This window comes from Helobdella robusta (genome assembly GCF_000326865.2).
Source record: "Helobdella robusta unplaced genomic scaffold HELROscaffold_3, whole genome shotgun sequence".
Taxonomy (NCBI): Eukaryota; Metazoa; Annelida; class Clitellata; order Rhynchobdellida; family Glossiphoniidae; genus Helobdella; species Helobdella robusta.
Window position 1 is genome coordinate 8,719,768 of NW_008704501.1, and position 21,000 is coordinate 8,740,767.

At 33.9% G+C, this 21,000-nt stretch overlaps 3 protein-coding genes across 3 annotated transcripts; all 3 read right to left on the reverse strand.

Moving 5' to 3' along the window:
* Window positions 1–2,648: 2,648 nt before the first annotated feature.
* HELRODRAFT_188804 (hypothetical protein) lies at window positions 2,649–4,594 on the reverse strand. The gene is made up of 5 exons (XM_009021845.1): window positions 4,292–4,594; window positions 3,970–4,126; window positions 3,696–3,795; window positions 3,391–3,493; window positions 2,649–3,127 (listed from the first exon to the last, which is right to left on the reverse strand). Exons 1-5 carry the CDS (start codon window positions 4,458–4,460, stop codon window positions 2,898–2,900), a joined length of 759 nt encoding a protein of 252 aa, XP_009020093.1. The 5' UTR covers window positions 4,461–4,594; the 3' UTR covers window positions 2,649–2,897.
* Window positions 4,595–12,492: 7,898 nt separating this feature from the next.
* On the reverse strand, window positions 12,493–13,757 carry HELRODRAFT_161978 (hypothetical protein; the record flags this gene model as incomplete). The annotated part of the gene is made up of 3 exons (XM_009021846.1): window positions 12,493–12,914; window positions 13,034–13,246; window positions 13,355–13,757. The coding sequence occupies 3 exons, from the start codon at window positions 13,755–13,757 to the stop codon at window positions 12,493–12,495; spliced, it is 1,038 nt and encodes a 345-aa protein (XP_009020094.1).
* Window positions 13,758–14,203: 446 nt separating this feature from the next.
* On the reverse strand, window positions 14,204–19,281 carry HELRODRAFT_161979 (hypothetical protein; the record flags this gene model as incomplete). Its single annotated transcript, XM_009021847.1, has 15 exons — window positions 14,204–14,493; window positions 14,804–14,964; window positions 15,110–15,281; window positions 15,345–15,815; window positions 15,910–16,029; window positions 16,155–16,368; window positions 16,504–16,615; window positions 16,850–17,080; window positions 17,186–17,336; window positions 17,499–17,759; window positions 17,893–18,003; window positions 18,095–18,239; window positions 18,306–18,597; window positions 18,707–18,798; window positions 18,913–19,281. 15 exons carry the CDS (start codon window positions 19,279–19,281, stop codon window positions 14,204–14,206), a joined length of 3,192 nt encoding a protein of 1,063 aa, XP_009020095.1.
* Window positions 19,282–21,000: the final 1,719 nt, after the last annotated feature.

The window sequence follows — 21,000 nt, forward strand, 5'->3', positions numbered from 1 at the left end:
TCTCCTAGAATCAGAATTATTGCTGCCACTGTTGTAACTTCTCCTCATCGCTTCATAATCATCGTCGTCGTCATCATAGTAGTCGTCGCTTATATTTTTCTGTCTGTTCCTACTACTACTACTACTTTTATCATAATCTTCGTCGTCATAATTTCTGCTGTTTCTGTAATGCCTTCTGTTGTCCCCGCTTCTGCTATTGTATCCCACATCCTCCTCATTGTTTCTGTTGTATCTTCTGTTGCTGATACTACTTCTACCATCATCATCATCGTCATAGTTTCTGTATTTGTTTTTGTATTGTGTGTTTTTGCCAATACTTTTGCTACTGTAATCCATATCATCACAGCTGTTTCTATTGTATCTTCTACTGCTACCACTATTGTTGTTGTCATTTTTATCACTGAAACCACCATCATCATCATCTTCATCATCATCATAATTTCTATAGCCTTTGTATTGCCTATTGTGGTCACTTCCTCTGTTATTGTAATCCACATTGTCATCGTAGTTATTTCTTTTGTTGTATCTCCTGATACTATAGCAATCCTCGTCTTCATCATCATAGTTTCTGCTGCTGTTGTATTGTCTTCCACCACTACTGTTGTTTCTATTGTTGGGTTTGTCGTTGTAATTATTGCTTCTGCAGCTATCTTGCTTGTTATCAAAACTATTTAGGTTGAATCCAGGTAGGTACCTAATGTCCTGACAAATGAAAATCTTTTTTTTATTGGTTTTTTGGTCTGATGTTATGGTGTTGTTGTCTTTGTTGTTGTTGACATTACTGTTGTTGAGGTCTGCAAGTTTGTTGACTGGCTGTGCTTTGTCATCTTTCATTTGATTCTTATCATCTGGAATATTCACTTCATGTCTTCCACCACTTCTATTGTTGTTGTCGTTGTAATCTTTTTCATCATCACACCTGTTGTTAAACTTTCTATTACTGTTTCTGTCACCACAATTGTTGTCATTTCCACTCATCTTTCTACATTCTTCATCTCTTGTGTGCTTATTGTTAGTAGCATTATTGCTTCTGCAGCTATCTTGCTTGTTATCAAAACTATTTAGGTTGAATCCAGGTAGGTACCTTATGTCCTGACAAATGAAAATCTTTTTTTTATTGGTTTTTTGGTCTGATGTGATGGTGTTGCTGGTTGTAGTGTCTTTGTTGTTGTTGACATTACTGTTGTTGAGGTCTGCAAGTTTGTTGACTGGCTGTACCTTGTCATCTTTCATTTGATTCTTATCATCTGGAATATTCACTTTATGTCTATCATCGTCATTATCCTGACAAGCAGATGAATGATCAGTATCCTCCTTGCTAAACCCGGCTTCCTTCACGTTCACATCAACGACATATGACGTCTGTATATTGACAGGGGAGTCTTCTTCACTTAACCCCACCTCTTCTAAATCCATTAATGAAGCCCACGACCTCAATTTCTTTGCCGGAGCTTCTTCTTTGTCATTACCAATCAGTTTTCTCTTTTCCATTGCCACGGTTGCAAAATTAGCATCTACTACACCTACTGCAACAAGTGCATGTGATGTTACTGATACCGGCGTATTATAAACCTCCGAATCGCTTTTTAATTCCAGTTTTTCGGTTAAATTTTTGTTGTCCATAGTTGAACTCAAACTAGGCAGTACTTGGGCCGACAAATCTGGCAATGAAGTCAACGTGTTTACGTTAATTTTGTTGCTTCTCTCATCCGAATTTGTAATAATCGAATTCACTTTTAAATTCTCTAAACCATCGCCTTGGTTACAGTTGGCGTCAATTTTTGAATTTAAAGTTCCAATCTCCGAACTCGTACTAGCATTAGTTGCCGGATTTTCGAGACCATCGACTACAATTTTATCATTGTTTGGCTTGGTTTTGTTATCCTTGTTACGATCTTTCTTGCAGTCATTCAACGCCAGCGCGAATAACCTGTTGGACAGCATCGCTACTCTTCTCCTGCTGCTATTGTTAGTAGTAGCATTATCAACTTTATTGATTTTGTTGTCCATTTTTTATTTCTATATTTAAATAAAATTGCAAACTACTTAAATATAAATACGTTTTCGTATTGATGATCGACGATTACCAATAAGATGATTGGTGATTTATTAGTATAGTTGATGATCTATCAGTAAACCTCGAAATCTAGAACACTGACGGCTAGAACTGGAGACACATTGATCGAAAACTGACTCATGCAATAGGCCATCTCAAATTTGGCTCACTTATATACCCTTTTAATACAAAGAAACCTAATATTCACACCATAGATTGGAATAGTAAACTGAAGTAATAAATATAACAAAGAATATTTTACAATTTAACATCTAATTGTAATCATTGATCCTCAATTATTCCATTTCGTTAATTATTATTTATTAACCCTTATTAAATAAGTTACTACACAAAATTAATTGGCCTAATTCACTTTGGTCGTAATCGTAAAGGGATAATAAAATTTTACCAGGTTAAATTATATTAAATTATAACTTTTCATTACCATGTTTGCAGTTGTAAAATTTTACGACTCTTTTACGATTGTAAAACTCAACTTTGAGTTTTACGATTTTACGATTGTAAAACTCAAAGGAAAATTCTGTGGTACATTGGTCATTGATTTTCAAAAATTTAAATTGAAAATAACTAAAGAAATCATTTATTTTGTTTTAAAAACCATTTAAAAACACATCTGCGAAAGAGTTTAATTTTACAGTTCCATATATTCCAATAGTTACAAACTAAATATACAGTATAAGCTAATGAACAAAGAAAAATTCCCTGTTGGTGACTTTCAAAAAGGAGTAGAATAATTTTTAAACACTAACACCTTCATGACGATTTTAACATACACACCCAAACAAACATACGCACGCATGCACACACACGTAAGCGGGGCCTAGCTCAATTTGATCAGTGAAGATGACGAAGAATTGATGCCGGGATTTGAATTATTGGCAGTAGCAGCAGTGTCCAAACTTATTGGCTGCTGTATCATCAGGCCGCCATTTTTCTCTTTCTCCTTCCTTTTCTTCTTCTCTTTTTTCCTTTTCTTCCGTTCCTCATCTGTTTTTTTATTCTTTTTAATCTTTTTGTATTCAGAACCAGAGCCACCATCTAGATTGTTGCCTGAACATGTTTTTTAGTGAAAACTTAAAAAAAAAAATGATTTTTAATATTTGAGAGTAACATAATAATTGAGCAAAATGAAATTTGTAACAAAACTATCAACATCAATTTATGTCAATATGAATATCTAGTTTATATTTTATTCACCATACAGAGTGCAGCTCTTTATGTAAATCTACAAGAAATGAACGTGTCAAAGTTGAACAGGGATGTGACTGGACCCCTAAAGATAGGTGAAAGTCTAAAAAGAGAGATGTACCAACCTTGACTTTCAGGGATGCCAGTTTCTTTTCCCTCTCTTTTGCTCTTTTTATGCTTTTTCCTTGGTTGGACAGCCTGGTGCATCAGTCGGTACTGCTCTGGAAGCTGATAAAATTAACATAATTTATAGATAGTTTATACAATTTGTGTTGATTTATTCATAAATCTATTTATTCATAAATCTATTTATTCATACAGTTATTTATTTATTTATTAACAATTTTATTCACTGACGTATGGATAATGAAAATGAAAATTTTTTTATTAAATTAATTTGAGAGAGTCATATTTAAATTTGTATTCTAACAGGTCCGGAATAGAGTTTGAATCCCTTCAATGCATTCCCCGATAAAGGAATTAATTCTTTTCCGACTATTGGCGGTTTTTCCATCAATAATCTCAAAGAACTAAATTTTATGAAAAAATATTAATTAACCGATAAATTAACTAAATAAATGAGATGGTTTCATTTATTAAATTAATTTTATTATTACAGATTACACTTATAATTTTGAGTAATATAAATAATTATTTATATCAATAATATAATTTAAAATAAATTTAAAAATTAGTGTTGTTACCTATTATCAACAGACCCAGGCTGATCGATGTTACCAGGTAAATTAGGTAGAAAAGCACTGAGCTCTTCTTTAACCTTTCGACTACTGAACTTGTTATAAGAATGTTCTAGACCATGATATGCCATTAGATTAGTTAGGCCGGTTAGGTCACTGGGTTCTGGTGAAAACATTATTGTAAATTATGCATGAGTTAAACATCATCTATTCAAATATTATTTAATTATCTAAACAGTTTTTTCAAGATTTATGAGGAAGAAGTTAATTTTAAAATTTCTTACTTAAAAAATTAAAATAATAAAACATTTGAAAACCAAACACGAACCTGGTGGATCTCTCATGAGATAGAATGTACCACCCTGAAACACGGACGGCTTCTTACCTAACGTGATCGTGGTCTTCAACGTTCCAGTTGTGTCCTGACGAGGATATGCCGGAGATCGCGAACCGCGAGGACTCGATTTCGGAGAATTTTGACGACTGATATCGGACATTTTCAAATATTTTGTATAACAAAAAAAATTTAAAGAAAAAATATCATTTAAAACTTTAACGTAACTAAAAATTTAATGAATTTATCTTAATCAAACATCAATTTGCTGTACTTCGGTTTACATCGTATTTTCACTGACATTTTTTATTATGTAAATTAACTTTTAAAAGTAAACAAGAAATGTGCCTTGTAAAAAAATTAAATACAACAAGATCAAGACCATATAATTAGAAATTCGTTGCGAAATCGTTGGAGGAAATGGTGTCAAAAGTAGTTATTTTACTGCATGGTAGTTAATCAGTCGGTATAAAGGTTATATTCAAATCCTATCAAATAAATTTGACAAAATATCATACACAGGCAAAACTAAATAAAGAAATAGATAGATATATACACGTAGTTATAACACATTTATAATGTTGTATTTACACATTCAAATTGTACAATTGTGTTATGGTGTAGTCTCAAATTATTTTGAATTCTCTCAGAAAATTTTAAACGTTTTACTACACTATATATACTAGTTATTTTTATCAACAATTTAAAAATTTTATCAATAATTAAAAAAAAATTTCAAATTGATTTCATTGCGATATCGATAATGATTTTTGTGACCTGACTGATTAAAAAGCATCAACGAAAGTTAAAATAGGATGGAGAATTTGTTATATTGGGATATTCGTTTAAAAAGCGAGCAAAATTTTAATATAAAAGCGCTTATAAATCTATGCATATTGGCTCAGCTTGGCTTGGCTCGGCTTCGAATCGGATGTTAAGCAAGGTGTGGTCTCAAACTATTTTGAATTCTCCCCGAAAAATTTGAACTGCGTGCGTACATATATAGTAATGGCTTCTGTTGTTTTTTATAATGAATTTATAAAATGTATAAATATAGCGAGCAAAATATTAACATAAAAGCGCTTATAAATCTATGCATATTGGCTCAGCTTGGCTTGGCTCGGCTTCGAATCGGATGTTAAGCAAGGTGTGGTCTCAAACTATTTTGAATTCTCCCCGAAAAATTTGAACTGCATGCGTACATATATAGTAATGGCTACTGTTGTTTTTTATAATGAATTTATAAAATGTATAAATATAGCGAGCAAAATATTAACATAAAAGCGCTTATAAATCTATGCATATTGGCTCAGCTTGGCTTGGCTCGGCTTCGAATCGGATGTTAAGCAAGGTGTGGTCTCACACTATTTTGAATTCTCCCAGAAAAATTTGAACTGCATGCGTACATATGTAGTAATGGCTACTGTTGTTTTTTTATAATGAATTTATGCATATTGGCTCAGCTTGGCTTGGCTCGGCTTGGAATCGGATGTTAAGCAAGGTGTGGTCTCAAACTATTTTGAATTCTCCCAGAAAAATTTGAACTGCGTGCATATATAGCACTGATTACTGCTGCTTTTATAATGAATTTTTATTATATATATATATATATATATATATAAAGTGACTGGAATCCATGTACACAAATAATTAAATTATATTATATTAGATTATATGTTTATATGAAAAGCAATATAGCATATTCAACCAGCCAACCAGAAAGTTTCGAAGGCGTTCGTTCGATGACTTCAATTTAGTACGGTTAGCATTGTGGTTAAGACTGTATAGTAGTGCAGTATATACATTAAACAAGTTTTTACTGATGCGAATGATTGAAATGATGAGAATGTATGGTTGAAACGAGTATAAATAGAGGAGCTGAGACAACATGAAATCAGATCAGCATTCTGCCTCGCATGAAGCAGTCTGTCTGATCTCATTTATTTTATTTTTAAAATTTTTTTATTTTTATTTATTTTATTATATAGAGTTATATAGAGTTATATAGATTTATATAGAGTTTGCATGTTTGTAGGTGGTTTGAATGTTTGTAGGTGGTATTTTTTTAATTTTAGGTGGGTTCTTTAACGGTTGCTCATACATACATACATACATCATGTTTGTTTGTGTGGTAGAATTTTATGTTCTGTTTTACTCCTTTTTCTCTTTCTTCATGAGTCTTGAGTTAAGTTAATGAAGCATAGGTAGGTGAGGTAAAAATTAATTTATTATATAGGTAGGCTAGGGCATAAGGTAATTTAGTTACATAGGTAGGTTAGGGACTCCTATTCTTTTACTCTACCTGGTGGTGTGATTTTTGTTTTGTGTTTTTTTTTGTTTTGTTTCACATCATACATTCAGCAGGTACGCGGTGGTTCCTGGTTTTAGTGGATTTTTATTGATTGAATGTGGTAGTATGCATGGTTATATAGGGTTATATAGGGTTATATAGAGTTATATAGAGTTATATAGAGTTATATAGAGTTATATAGAGTTATATAGAGTTATATAGAGTTATATAGAGTTATATAGAGTTATATAGAGCATAAATCCTATATAGATACCTTTCTTTGCTCCTCTTTTCTCTTTTCTTTGCCGACCGGTCGGTTTCTTTGCGGTTATTTTCATTTAAATTGAATAAATAAGATTTAGGTTAGGTTTTTCAGGTTCATTTATCCAGGTTGAAGCTTCCAGAGGAGTTCATCGTGGACGATCAGAATGGTTGTGATGTCACGCTACGTTCGTTCATTCGTTGGCAAAGAATGCACGCTCTGCTGGGATACGTTTTACGGTTTCTTTGCGGTTTTTTTTTGCCAGTTGACTGGCTTTTCCGGCGGGTTTCGCCGCGGCTCGTTTTTCTATTTTCATTTAAATTAGTCAAATAAGATTTTTCCATTTCATCCATTTTATTCAGGTTGAAGCTTCCAAAGGAATTCATCGTGGAAGATATCAGGATACGTTCGTTCATTCAGTGGCAAAGAAGATACGTCTGGCTGGGATACGTTTTATTCTTTTTTCTCTGTTTTTCTCTGTAATTTAACATTAAGTAAGAATGCTCACACGCACACGCACATACACACAATTACATTAAGTAGCTATATAGGTAGGTTAGATAGGAATAATTTTAATTGTAGGTAGGATAGATAGGAAGCATCCAACACTAATGTAGTTGAATAAGTAGGCAGCGTAAGTTTATCGCTTCTATTTTTTCTCGCACCCGCATTACACGCATCAGCGTATTATACACACACACACACACAAATACATACTTAAACACATATTAGTATTTGAGCGTTATTTTATTTTCATTACACATTTTAATTTATTATTACTAAGGTTGAGAGTAATTTAATTTCATAGGTAGTTAAAAGCAATAATTTAATTCTAGGAACAATCTTGTAATTTAAATTAAATAAACGCTGTAAGTGTATCGAGAGGTAAGTTAGTTATTAAGTTTTACATTATTATTATTAGGTTGGAGCCCAAGGCATTACGTAGGTGGTGGGGTGGGTGCCGAAAGGCCAATGAATTGGGCTCTTGAGTTTTGTAATTTTAGGTAAGCTAGGGCCATTATGTAATGAATAGGTAAGTTAAGGCTACGTTGTAACACACACTCATTAATAGATTTAGGGTTTAAGTTTTATATTATTACTAAGTTGGAGCCCAAGGCATTACGTAGGTGGTGGGGTGGGTGCCGATTGGCAAATGAATTGGGCTCTTGAGTTTTTTTGTAATTTTAGGTAAGCTAGGGCTCAATTGTAATTAATAGGTAAGTTGAGGGTACGATAGCCGATAGACTCTGAATTTTGAAGTCTGTTGTCAGAGGTAAGCCTTGGTGGCCAGTGGTGAACCGGCAATGGTTTACTATCCGGACGGCAATGGTTTACTATCTGCACGGTAATGATTTACCATGCGGCACGGCCATAGTCTACTACCCGCACGGCTTCCGGACGGCAAATGGTTTACTATCCGCACGACAATAGTCTACTATCCGCACGGCAATGGTTTTCTATCCAGTGCCCTGGCTGTCGGTGAACCTCTGTGCAAGGAGGAAGAATGAAGGGTGACTTTCGACTATCGTACCATTAACAATTTAATATAGATTAGTTAAGGTAATTGAATAGGTAGATAGGATTATTTTTATTAAGCAATTTGAGATGCAGGCACCGCTAAGCTTTCTGATGAGAATCTACTCTTTCTCTATCTTTCTCCATCAACACGGGCTGTGTTTCAACAACAATCTCGAGGAGGATTGGCACCAGTTTTGGAGGACAACGTAGGAACCGGACCGCATTCAACATTCTGCTTTTGTTGAATGGACGACGGTAAGTTTTTTTTACATTTTACTTGCTTTATTATTTTAAAATTTTATTTATTTGACATTATTTTCATTTTATAATTTAATTTTTTTTGCTTCTAAGATTCTAACATTCATTTACTACTACGCAAATAAAAACATTTTGTTTACAGAATGATGTGAGGTGGGCAGTGGTGGGAGTCAGCACGTTTTAGATGGTGGTCTCATGATGATTTACATATGATGATGGTGGTGAGGAAGAATCAGCTCGTTGGCTGTTCGACTGACACTCTGAAGTTCGGATGGTATTTTGTGTGCCGACCAGATGGTGGTGGTCGGTGCAATGTAAAGTACAGTAACGACGATTTTTGAAGTAAGGTTTAGTTTCGTTTTTTATTTTTCTCATTCGTTCATTTTATCACTCAACCTTTTAAATTATTCTTCTATTAATTGATTCGTTAATTCATTCTATTCATTAATTGAATCATTGATTTATTAATTAATTCATTCATTCACTCATTCGTTCAACCAATTATTCAATTATTCAGTTAATCATTTATTCGACCTTGATTTACTAATACGCTATTAAAAAAATGTTTACAGAATGATGAGAGGTGGGCTGTGGTGGGCATCAGCACGTTTCAGATGGAGGTTTCATGATGATCGTTCCGATGACAATTCGAAGATAACAACAACGACGGTTTTTAAAGTATGATTTAGTTTCTTTTTTTTATTTTTCTCATTCATTGATTCATTCATTTTATCACTATTTTTCAAATTATTCCTCAGTTAATTTATTCATTGATTCATTCTATTCATTCATTAAATCATTGGTTGATTAATTAATTAGTTAATTTATTCATTCAACCAATCGTTCAATCATTCAGTTAATCATTTATTCGTTCGTTCCTTTGTTTCTTGATTTACTACTTTGCTAATTAATAAAAACTTGTCTACAGAATGATGAGAGGTGGGCTGTGGTGGGCGTCAGCACGTTTCAGAAGGTGGTCTCATGATGATCGTTCCGATGACAAATCGAAGATAACGTTAAAGGTAAATTTGTTTTTGTCTCATTGTACCTTTGAAAGTACTCGAATTTGAACAAAGATTGAGTGTTATCTCAAAAAGATAAGTTGCCTATTTTTTCCAATTGCTTGTTTTTTATTTTAGTGAATTAACTTTTTTTCAATTTATTTTTCAGTATCCGGTCAAATTCATTCCATCGATGCGTGTCAGATGATGGTCGGTGCAATGGAGGTTCGTCGGTAGTGAGTGAAGTTTCTGGAGAGTGCGCGCCCGCACATTTACATACACACACACATCAATACAACACATACATACACAACATCCATTCATTCGGTGTCGTTGTTGCTATGTTTCTCTTCAACTCTATATTTTCTTTACCGTGAACCGGACTTTAATTTAATTCATAGGTAAGTTAGGGACTGAGATGAGTTAAACAACTGTAGGTAGGCTAAGGCTTAACATTAGTTAAAAAGCTTCAAGTAAAATAAAAACGCTAAAATATGTTAAATAAAATACTTGAAACATCTAAAACGAGAAATACAAATTTGTAGGTAAGTGAGTTGAGTCAATGTTTATAAGTAAGCTAGGGCCCTGAGAGTAATTTTATTATAGGTAGGTGACTGACTTATTCTTGCGACTTCTTACTAGTTTTGTGTGATGTGTTTGTTTTCGCTTCACAACACCACATCAACAAAACTACATTTCATTCTCGTCGTCGCCTTAAATTGTACCTTTCTGAACAATCTTTTTAATGATGTCTATTTATTTATTCATTAAATGTTGACTGGTTTCTAGTTTTTTTTTAAAATTGGTTATATAATTTTTGGATATTTCTTGATTTACTTTGTATATATGCATGTATAAATTATTTCTGTTTATGTTGATTTAGTCATTATGATATGTTGTGAACTGTTCTTACTAAATGTTCATGTTACGTGGTTTATTATCCTTCGAGAACTTCTGAGGAGTGTGTATGATAATAATAATAATGGATAATAATTATTTTTATCGGTCGATATTTTGTTATATTTGTTTATTTGAAATAGGAATTTTTAAAAAAAAATTGACATTTTAAAATTTTAATTAACCGTCACTTTTCATTTTTGAATGAATTCAAATAAAAGCAACTACTGTGTTTTTCTTTCTTTACTAAAATCTCGAAATTGTTTGTAGATCTGTACGGTTAACTGTTTGTTCGAGTTTGAACAGGCCTTGCAAATTTTTTTTATTTATTTTTGTTTATTTGGTTCATTCAATTTAGTTGATTGATTGATCGGTTGATTGATCGGTTGGTTGATTGATTGACTGACAGACAGACTGACTGACTGACTGGCTGGCTGGCTGTCTGACTGACTGACCGACCGACCGACTGACTGATTGTTTGATTGATTTATCTCATAGTATTGTATACATGAGACAAAATCCGATTAAGCCAACCTACGGCTTCAGTAAGCCACTGTTTTTCACCTGACAAAAGCAATTTCTATATTTATACTGACAAAAATAATTGTGATATGAATATATTGATTTATTTAAAGCATTATATGTACAAAAAAGTGCTATCGTAAGAGTTCTATGAAACCCTGTAAGCCACTGCTGTAAACCAACGTATGATTGCAGCAGCCAGTTTCTTATGAGCACCAGCAGAACGTAAAATATTCATTGAATATAATGAAGATAGTTGTTCAAATAGTAATTTTGATTTATTTAGGCCGTTTATTTCATAAGCAAACCAATTTTTAACATGATCGAATAGTGTAAAAAAAGGGTGACTATAGTTCAATCCTACTAAGCCAACCTTCGGCTTCAGTAAGCCACCGGATTTCACCGGACCAAAAGCAATTTTTATATTCAAATTAACAAAAATAATTTAATCATTATTAAAATTAAATAGAATTACTACAATGTTTTAAGCATATTAAATCAAGTAAATATTTCATTTAGCTTGCTCGTTAAAATCCATGCAATTTCGTAAGCCAACAATCCAAGCACGACAAATAGCCCGACCGATAGATCGAATTGATCGATTAGTCCTATTATTCTAGTTATGTGGTTTGGAGCAAGGGAAGACATTACTGAAAATAATTAAAAGTTGAAAAAATTGAGGCTCTTTGCATATCCCTGCTTCAACCCATAAGGTGTTGTATGCTGGTAAATAGGCCTCCCCTTGATCAAGACTAAATGGTCCAATTTGGCTGATTGGCTTTGCAGATTAAATAAATGTCTCAAATACAACATTTATCTCAAGTATATGCGTATAAAGACTTGGTATTTTAGACAGTGTTGTATTTTGTAGGGATGTGTTGTAGTTCTTACCATCAAAGAATGTGTTGTGTGTGGTTTGTGTGTTATTAGGAATAAGTACCTTTTAATTCTATTTTTATTATTTTTACATTTTTATTTATAATATTTTTACTGTCAGCGCTCACAAATAATAAAATTAAAAAATATAATAAATATGAGAAATTGTTATTAAATTGGTATATAGGTTACTATCCATCTATCAATCAGTTAGTTAATCAGTCAACCAATCAACCAGCCTATATATCAATCAACCAATCGGTCAATCGACCAATCCAATGTCACCAGACTACACGCTACACAATGATTTTCAATTAAACATTTCAAAAGAGCTTTTTAGTTCGAAATAAATAAACATTCAATTTGAAAGACAAATAAAAGAGAACGATGTAACAAAACTGAAAATGCTCAAGAACATTATTTTGTAAAATTGTGAACGCGAATACACAGACAGACAGACTGACAGACAGACAGACAGACAGACACAGACAAACAAACAATCAAAATCACGTTTACAATAGCAGTTCTACTACTCGCTTCAAAATAAATATATGACAATAAATTACAATTTTTAGTAAAGTAGATTCCCGCTAAAACTACTGCCACCATCGTTACTTCCATCACCATCTCGATCCTTCGTTATCTTGAATGATTTACTTTCTTTCAGTTTACTTCCGACGTCGTTATCACTGATATCTAGTTCTTTTGCTGCCTTGAACGATTTTGAATCTTTTATTTTGCTTCGACCCCACGTGTTTTTGACGGCCGCCGGAACGTTATGAGACGCAGGGGCAAAACCCCTAGGTTGCGTGTGCAGTTTTGGAGGGCTCATTAAGATATTTCTTCCTATTGGTCCGGCTTTCACGCCTCTTTCTGGTCCGACAGCTAATAGATTTGCAGAACTTGAAAGACTCGTAATGACGTCATCGCTAGGGGCGCTTTGATCTGATAGGCTTCTATCTGATCGTGATGATGACGACCCGGACGGAGTAGCTAAAAATAGAAACGATTTAATTATAAATTCGATTTCGACTGTTTCAAGTTATAAAAATTAAATTTAACGGGAAATAATTTTGGCGTCAGGGAAATTTTAAAAAATGGCCTCCACTCACGCGTCATCTCAAAATCATTTTTCTCAAGTTTTGATGCGTCGTTGTTGTTGTGAGGAGGGCACGTGATCCTGTTGTCGTCACTTTTGTTGCTGTTGAGTTTCGATGATGATGATGGTGATGATGATTTTGTTGGCTGCGGTGCTGATAACGATGCTGCTACAGGTTGTAATGGTGATGATGAATCAGATGTTGATACTGATAACGATGATGTTGCTGGCGGTGATGATGATGATGGTGATGATGTTGTTGGCGGTGATGATGATGATGATACGGGTAATGGCGGCTGGGGTCTTGAAACTAAGGAGCTCATATTTTTCGGACTTTGCACCGAATCATTAGGCAGGAACATGTACTCATAGAGGACGTCAGTTAAGCTATCATCCAATAAATGGCCGTCATCTTCAAAGTAGCCATGATTTGTCGCGAATTTGCCTGACTGTGTTAGTGTTGGTAATGTTGTTGATGATATCGTCGGAATTATTGTATTTTTGTTGTTGGGCTGAATTACTGTTTCTTTGTTGTTGGGGTCCACTTTTTGACGTTTCTTCTTCCGCTTCCAGAAGATTAGGGCCAAAATTAGGCAGAGAAGACAGAGGAGAAGTAAGAGAAGAAAGCCCAAGATTAGGCCGAGAATTAGGTAGAGAGTGTTGTTGTTGTTTGGTGTCTGTTCGAATCGTCCTGTAAGTTGGCAAGTTATGATGGTGATTGTTGTGATGATGGCCATAATACAACAACAACAACAACAACAACAACAACAACAACAACAACAACAACAACAATAATAATAATAATAAAGATCGACCAACCGAGTTTAGCGACGTAAATTACTTGAGATATTCTAGAAAAGATTGACGGAGCGATCGAATGCACATCCACCTGATGAATATCAGATGATGATGCTGATGACGATGATGCTGATGACGATGATGATGATGATGTTCTATTTATAGGCACCCTGTATACAGATCTGCAAACGCATTTTGTTGGGAAGATGTTGTTGCTGTCGTCGTTACAATAAATAATGAAGTAACAAAACAATAGCCATCTGCATCACCAATTTTATTTACCATCGTCATCATCACTACTATCATCATCAACATCACATCATCATCACCACCACCATCATCATCATCATTACCATCATCATCATCATCACCATCATCATCATCATCATAACCTTTTATTAGAGGCGGCAAAGTAGATGTATATTCCGTCCGATGTGATGCTGTTAAATTTGGTACCATTTAAGAAGTAAAAGGTTCCGAAACTCGTATTATTATTATTATTATCGTTATTATTATTATTATTATCATTATTATTATTACTATTGTTATTGTTATTATTATAATTATTATTATTATCATTATTATAATTGTTATTATTGCTATTGTTATTGCTGATTGACGTGTTGATTAGGACGATACTGTGGCCTTCAATGTCTGCCAAGTAGACAACATCATCTGGAAAGATTGCGGTTCAATTATTATTATTACTGCTTTTTAATGTTATTATTAATATTATTTTATTATTATTATTATAATTTTATTATTATTATTATTTTATTATTATTATTATTACAGTTGTGTTGTGTATGCAACAGACAATAGACATGCATACGTAAACCAATTTAATGTAGGCTAATTTATTTTCAAACTTATGCATGGTTATAGTAAGAGTAGAACAACAACAACAACTACTACTGCTGCTGCTGCTGCTACTACTACTACTACTAATAATAATAATAATAATAATAATCATCATCATCATAACCTTTTAAAAATATGGACGTTATATTAGAACAGCAATTCCAAACTGTGACGTCATATTTTGACGATGAAGACGACGCTTCAGCTGCTGCTGTTGTCCCTGCTGTCGCTAGCGATCGTAATGTTATTCGTTTAAGTTTTCCACTTTCTGTCCAATACAACATCCTGTTGAGTAATTTTACATCAATGTTCATCAAATTATAATTTAATAATAACAATATTATATCTATAATATCACCACCATTATCATCACCACCCTCATTAACATCATTATTATAATTACTACTAGCAGTACTATTAATATCAAAACCTGTTGGAAGAGTCCACTTGAACTGCGAAGGGGTGATCAAGTTTGTCCATGACAACATCAACGGTACGGTTTGCTAAATATAGCACCATTAGTTTACCGGCTATGACGTCAGTCATGAATAATTCATTAGCCCCAATGTCAAGGCCGATCTGACTAATTTGCATATTTGACCCTGTAAAATAACAATTTATTTATAAACAATTATATTTTTGATGTTAATTATTTATTTTAAAACCTTCTTTCGTATTGGTTAAATCGATGAGTTCCATTTTTCTGTCAGCCAATCGGAATGCTTTAATTTGACCTAGATCCAGGATATAAATGACTCCTCTGATGTCATCGACTTGAAACTGGGTTGGGTGAATGAGTGAAGAATGGGGAAAGCTGTGGATGGTGGAGAGCTTGTTGAAGATGTTGCCCCTATCATCACCATCATCACCGTTGTTGTTGTTGATGTTGTTGATGTTGTTGATGTTGCTGTTGTTGTTGATGCTGTTGTTGTTATTGCTGTTGATGTTGTTGTTGTTGATGTTGTTGTTGATGTTGTTGTTGTTGCTACTCAGCGACAATGATGAAGTCAATGGTGATGATAACGATGACGACGATGATGATGACGATGGTGGTGGTGATGATGATGACACAGTTATCTGATATATTTGTTTATGGAACGTATCTAAGAAATAGATGGCTGGCTCTTGTAATATATCTGTATTGATGTTGATGATTGTGATTTTTGATGATGATAATGACGTCATAGTTATTATTATCATCATCATCGTTGTCATCATCATCATCACAACCTGTTTCGCATTTATTCCCGGTCTTTATGTAGCCAATAGCACATCTACACGTATAGCCGTTCGTAATGGTGACGCAAAGTTGATCGCATTTATGATCGTTGGTTACACACGGCGTGTGCTCTGACGTCATTATTATTATTTTTATTATTGTTATTACTATTATATCACCATCATCATAACCATCATCATCAAAGTAATAATAAAAATAATAATAATCATCATCGTCGTCATCATCATCAACCTACCGTCATTGATCGGTTGTAAGTAATTACCGAACATCGTCACGGCACCGCTTTTATTCGACATATTTAACCGACGGTTTTCCAACGATCCAGATATTTCGGGGACGAATGATGATGATGATAGTGATGATGATGATGGTATTTTGACGAATTTAACTGGTGATGACGATGCCGATGATGATGATGAGGGAGTTGTCTGCGTGAGCACGATAATATCCTGAAGTTTGAAAAAAAAATTTCTAACATTTTCAACGTTATTGTTTTTATTAAGCAAATAAAAGTCAAAATTTTCATAATAATAATAATGATAATGATAAATAATAATAATAATAATAATAATAACTAGCCCTACCTCGATTATAGTGAACCTATTAACGTTAGATTTCAAGTCCAGTGATTGGACGAGTCCACTCTTAAGCTCCACCCACCAAATCTTATTGGCTGATGGATCGCTCCAAAATAACCTAATTGCATAATAGATAACTAATTACGTGGCAATTGAATTAGTGTTGCTGTTGTTTAAAAACGTAATTAAATGAGTAAACCAATTTTAAGCCAATTAGAAGAAATTGATATGTATAATAATATACTAATGACTGAATGGATGAATGAATGAATACATGAATGAATGAATGGATGGATGAATGAATGAATGAATGAACGAGCCAATGAATGAATAAACAACTTTAAAAGTTTACCTTTGCTGACGAACAACTAACACTAAATCATCAATCGTCTCCTGCTTCAACGTCAAAAAACAAATGACGTCATAATTATGGTTGTAATAATTATTATTGTTATTATAATTATTGTTATAGTTATTATTATAACTATTGTTATTATTATCGATGTTGTTATTATTGTTGAACTGGAGTTTACATAACTGTCGTTTTTGCGTTGTTCGATTTAACTGGCTCCAATATAAAATCCTGTCAACGTGATAATGACGATGATGATAATGATTAATAATAATAATAATAATAATAATAATAATAATATTGTTTGATTATTATTATCGATCAACCCTAACCAACCCTTGATATGGATCAACAACGAGGCCCCTGCCAGACTTGAACCCCCCATGAACGATGGAATGGTACGACCCGTCAAATTCTGACGTCATCAAGTATCCGCTCCGACTATCCATCCAGTATACCGACTCGTCGATCCAATTCGTGGCGAACCCTGACAGCGATGACGACGACGATGATGATGTTCAATAATATTTTTCATAGCCAGTATGCCGATGAGATGATAAGAAACATTTCTACCTACCTTTCAACGAATCATGTTGGCTTGTGATTTCCTCAATTCTGACATCATCATCATCATCATCATCATCATCACCTTCTCCACCATCGCTTCTTCTAGTACTATTGTTTTGATTCACCGATATCACGAATATCGAGCCAGTTGAAGTGTCGGTCCAAAATAATCGCCTATCTTTAAAACTTGTATCCATGCCGAACGGCGTTTCGTCTATGGAGGCCAGTGACGTCAGAGAGATGGACAGGTTGAGTTTGAACATGTATGGATGTGGTATATTCGTATTGGGGATGGCCAGCATTAGATTATCGTCGGTAGCGAATATTATAATCGATCGGCTGGCTGTTTGGTGAATGAAGATTTTCGTTATATGTATTTATTGTGTTGAATTTCAATTCAAGAAAAAGAAGAAGAATTTAAATCTATCCGTAGACTACGACTTACGACAAATACATATCCGTATGGCCCAACTGACCTTCGCACGATACACCGTCCAATGCCAAGTAGTAGCCATCCCTGCAAGCACATCTCCCTTTTAAATGGCCGACGTTTAGGCAGAAATCGGTGCAAAATTTATTGTCGCATTCTGATGGAATGAAACAATTTCAAATGAAATTTTTTGCGAAATGATTCACGAATGATTAAATTAGTCATAACAATTCCCAAATATAGCTCACCGTGTTTTATGTCTTTGTTTAATGTGTGCATCACAATTAGGTCAGTGGGCAGGGCGTCAATTTCGATTGCATTTAATAATTGGCCGCTTTTCATGTCAATCATCTCTACCGTCAATCGTGATTGATCGGCTAAAAATAGATTATTCTGAAAATTTTGAAGTTTTAGCAGTCAAATTTTGTGGAATTTGAACACAACTCTAGAAAATTTAACCTGAAAAGCACCGATTCCTCTGTAAATTCTATTCTCGTCGAAACGGTACATCTCTCTGACGTCACGGCCATTTGCGTCAGAAAACATCACTCTCCTGCTGACATCCTCTATCCAAACGATGAAGACCTCATCGTTCCCATCGTCACCTCTGCCGCTGAAGTAAGTAGTGATGGCCGATAATCTTCTCGATATCGGTGATGTGTTAATGATCGATCGGTTGCCGCCGAGTAAATTCGATTTTTCGATTTTGTACAGGCCTTCGTTCGCGATAGTGTCGAGCCAGAACATGAAACTTGAGGAACAAATTATCATAGCCATCAATTGAATAGCAATTATCGACATATCGACAGCATATAACTTCGCAACACAAATAAATAATAAAGTTATGATCGAGTACCGACCCGTTAGTTGAATCAAGGCACATCTCTATCGGATGTGTGACGTCATCGATGTGAATGACCTTGACAGTCGGATCTTTGTACAAGGAAATGACCTTGAGTTTAATAAAATAAGTATCTTGAATAATTTAAAATCAATTTTTTAAGTTTCATTCAATAAATTATAGATAAATTTCTAAAATTAGTCCAGAATATTTATTCAAACACACCTCATTGTAATTGTCAATGAAATAAATATTTCCCGTCATCCAATCAACGGCGAGCTCGTTGACATAAACACGATGACGTGTCAAGTTATAAATATCTAGGTCCTCGTCAAGCCATTGGAAGCTATTTTTAGAAACTTGTCTATAAATAAACGAGGGCTGTGATTCGTCAGACCAGTAGATTACGTCATTTCGTGGGTTATAATCGACCGACCAATAAGAAGCCTTGTTTTTTGGCTGCGTGTGCGCGTATCTTAACGCTGATTGGTTGGCCCAGTTATCTGTTTGGCCAATGAGAGCACGGAATTTGGACCACGTGCCGAATTTTTGCGACCACAAGATGGTTGGCGTTTGTTCATTGGCCGCTGGCATTGGATGGAAAGAAAGAATGACTGATTAGATAACAGATGAATGAATTTTAATAAATAAATAAATACAATCTTAAATAGCGACAAGTTTACAGCAACGATAGAGCAATTATAATAATAATCAATGAATAAATAAATAAATAAATACAAGAATGACTCTACAACACTGTACGTACTACACGAAATGCGGTGAGATGCGGCCAATGAACCATAACATTATTCATCCTAATATACATACCATATGTGTACAACATAGACACGTACGTACAAAAAAACACACACGCGCGCGAACGCACGCACACACATACATACATACACACATACATACATACATACACACACACATACATACATACATACACACACACATACATACATACATACACACACACACACATACATACATACATACATACATACATACATACATACATACATACGCCAACGTACGCGCCAAGTGTTGTATTGATTGAGTGCACGCTGTGGCCATCATTATCATAACCAATTCGGCGTTGCCAATGACAACTAAATCATTAATAAATTAATTTAACATACATACATACATACATACATACATACATACATACATACATACATACATACATACATACATACATACATACATACATACACACACACATACATACATACATACATACATACACACACACATACATACAAACATACATACATACATACATACGTACATACATACATACATACGTACATACATACAAAAAATATGGCATTAAAATTATATTACCTCATGACATTGTAAACAGACAGGAACGATAATCAAAACAGGAATTTTTGCTATTATCATTTATTATTACTAATTAATAATAATAATAATAACAATTATTATTTATTACAATTATTATTTATTATTACTAATTAATAATAATAATAATAATAACAATTATTATTTATTATTATTTACACATGTTATTATACTAACCAGTCGAGAAGTGCAGAGCAAACAGGCTATAGATAACTAAACAAGTCATCATCATCATCGTCGTCGTCATCGTCGTCCTCTTCATCAACATTAACTTCCTCACCACCACCACCATAATCATCATCATCATCATTACTGTGTCCATCATTTTTCCGTGTAATTCCACTTTTGCTTTATGACTTTTGGTGCAGATCAGTAATTATTAATATGGCGGAGGACCAAGTGGGAATTATTCTATTTAAATTATAAGGTGATGTTGGATTGTTTCGTAATAACATAACTGTAGTAATTGTAGTTGTAGTAGTAGCAGCAGTAGCAGCAGCAGCAGCAGCAGCAGTTGTAGTAGTAGTAGTAGTAGTAGTATAAGTAGTAGTGGTTGTAGTAGTAAATTGTAGTAGCAGTAGTAGTAGTAGTAGTAGTAGTAGTAGTAGTAGTAGTAGTAGTAGTAGTAGTAGTAGTAGTAGTAGTAGTAGTAGTAGTAGTAGTAGTAGTAGTAGTAGTAAGTTGTAGTAGCAGTTGTAGTAGTAGTAGTAGTAGTAGTAGTAGAAGTAGTTGTAGTATTTGTAGTAGCAGCAGTAGTGGTAGTAGTAGTACTAGCCGTTGACGATGCCTTATATCGCTTTCTGGCTGTTGTTGATATAGTATCAGAAGGCTATCAGTTAGACTTTTCGTTGAACATTCCTCGTCTTAGAGTATCATATAAGATGAGATACAGTAATTGCATAAATTACATTCTATAATTATTATTAATATAAAATTATACTT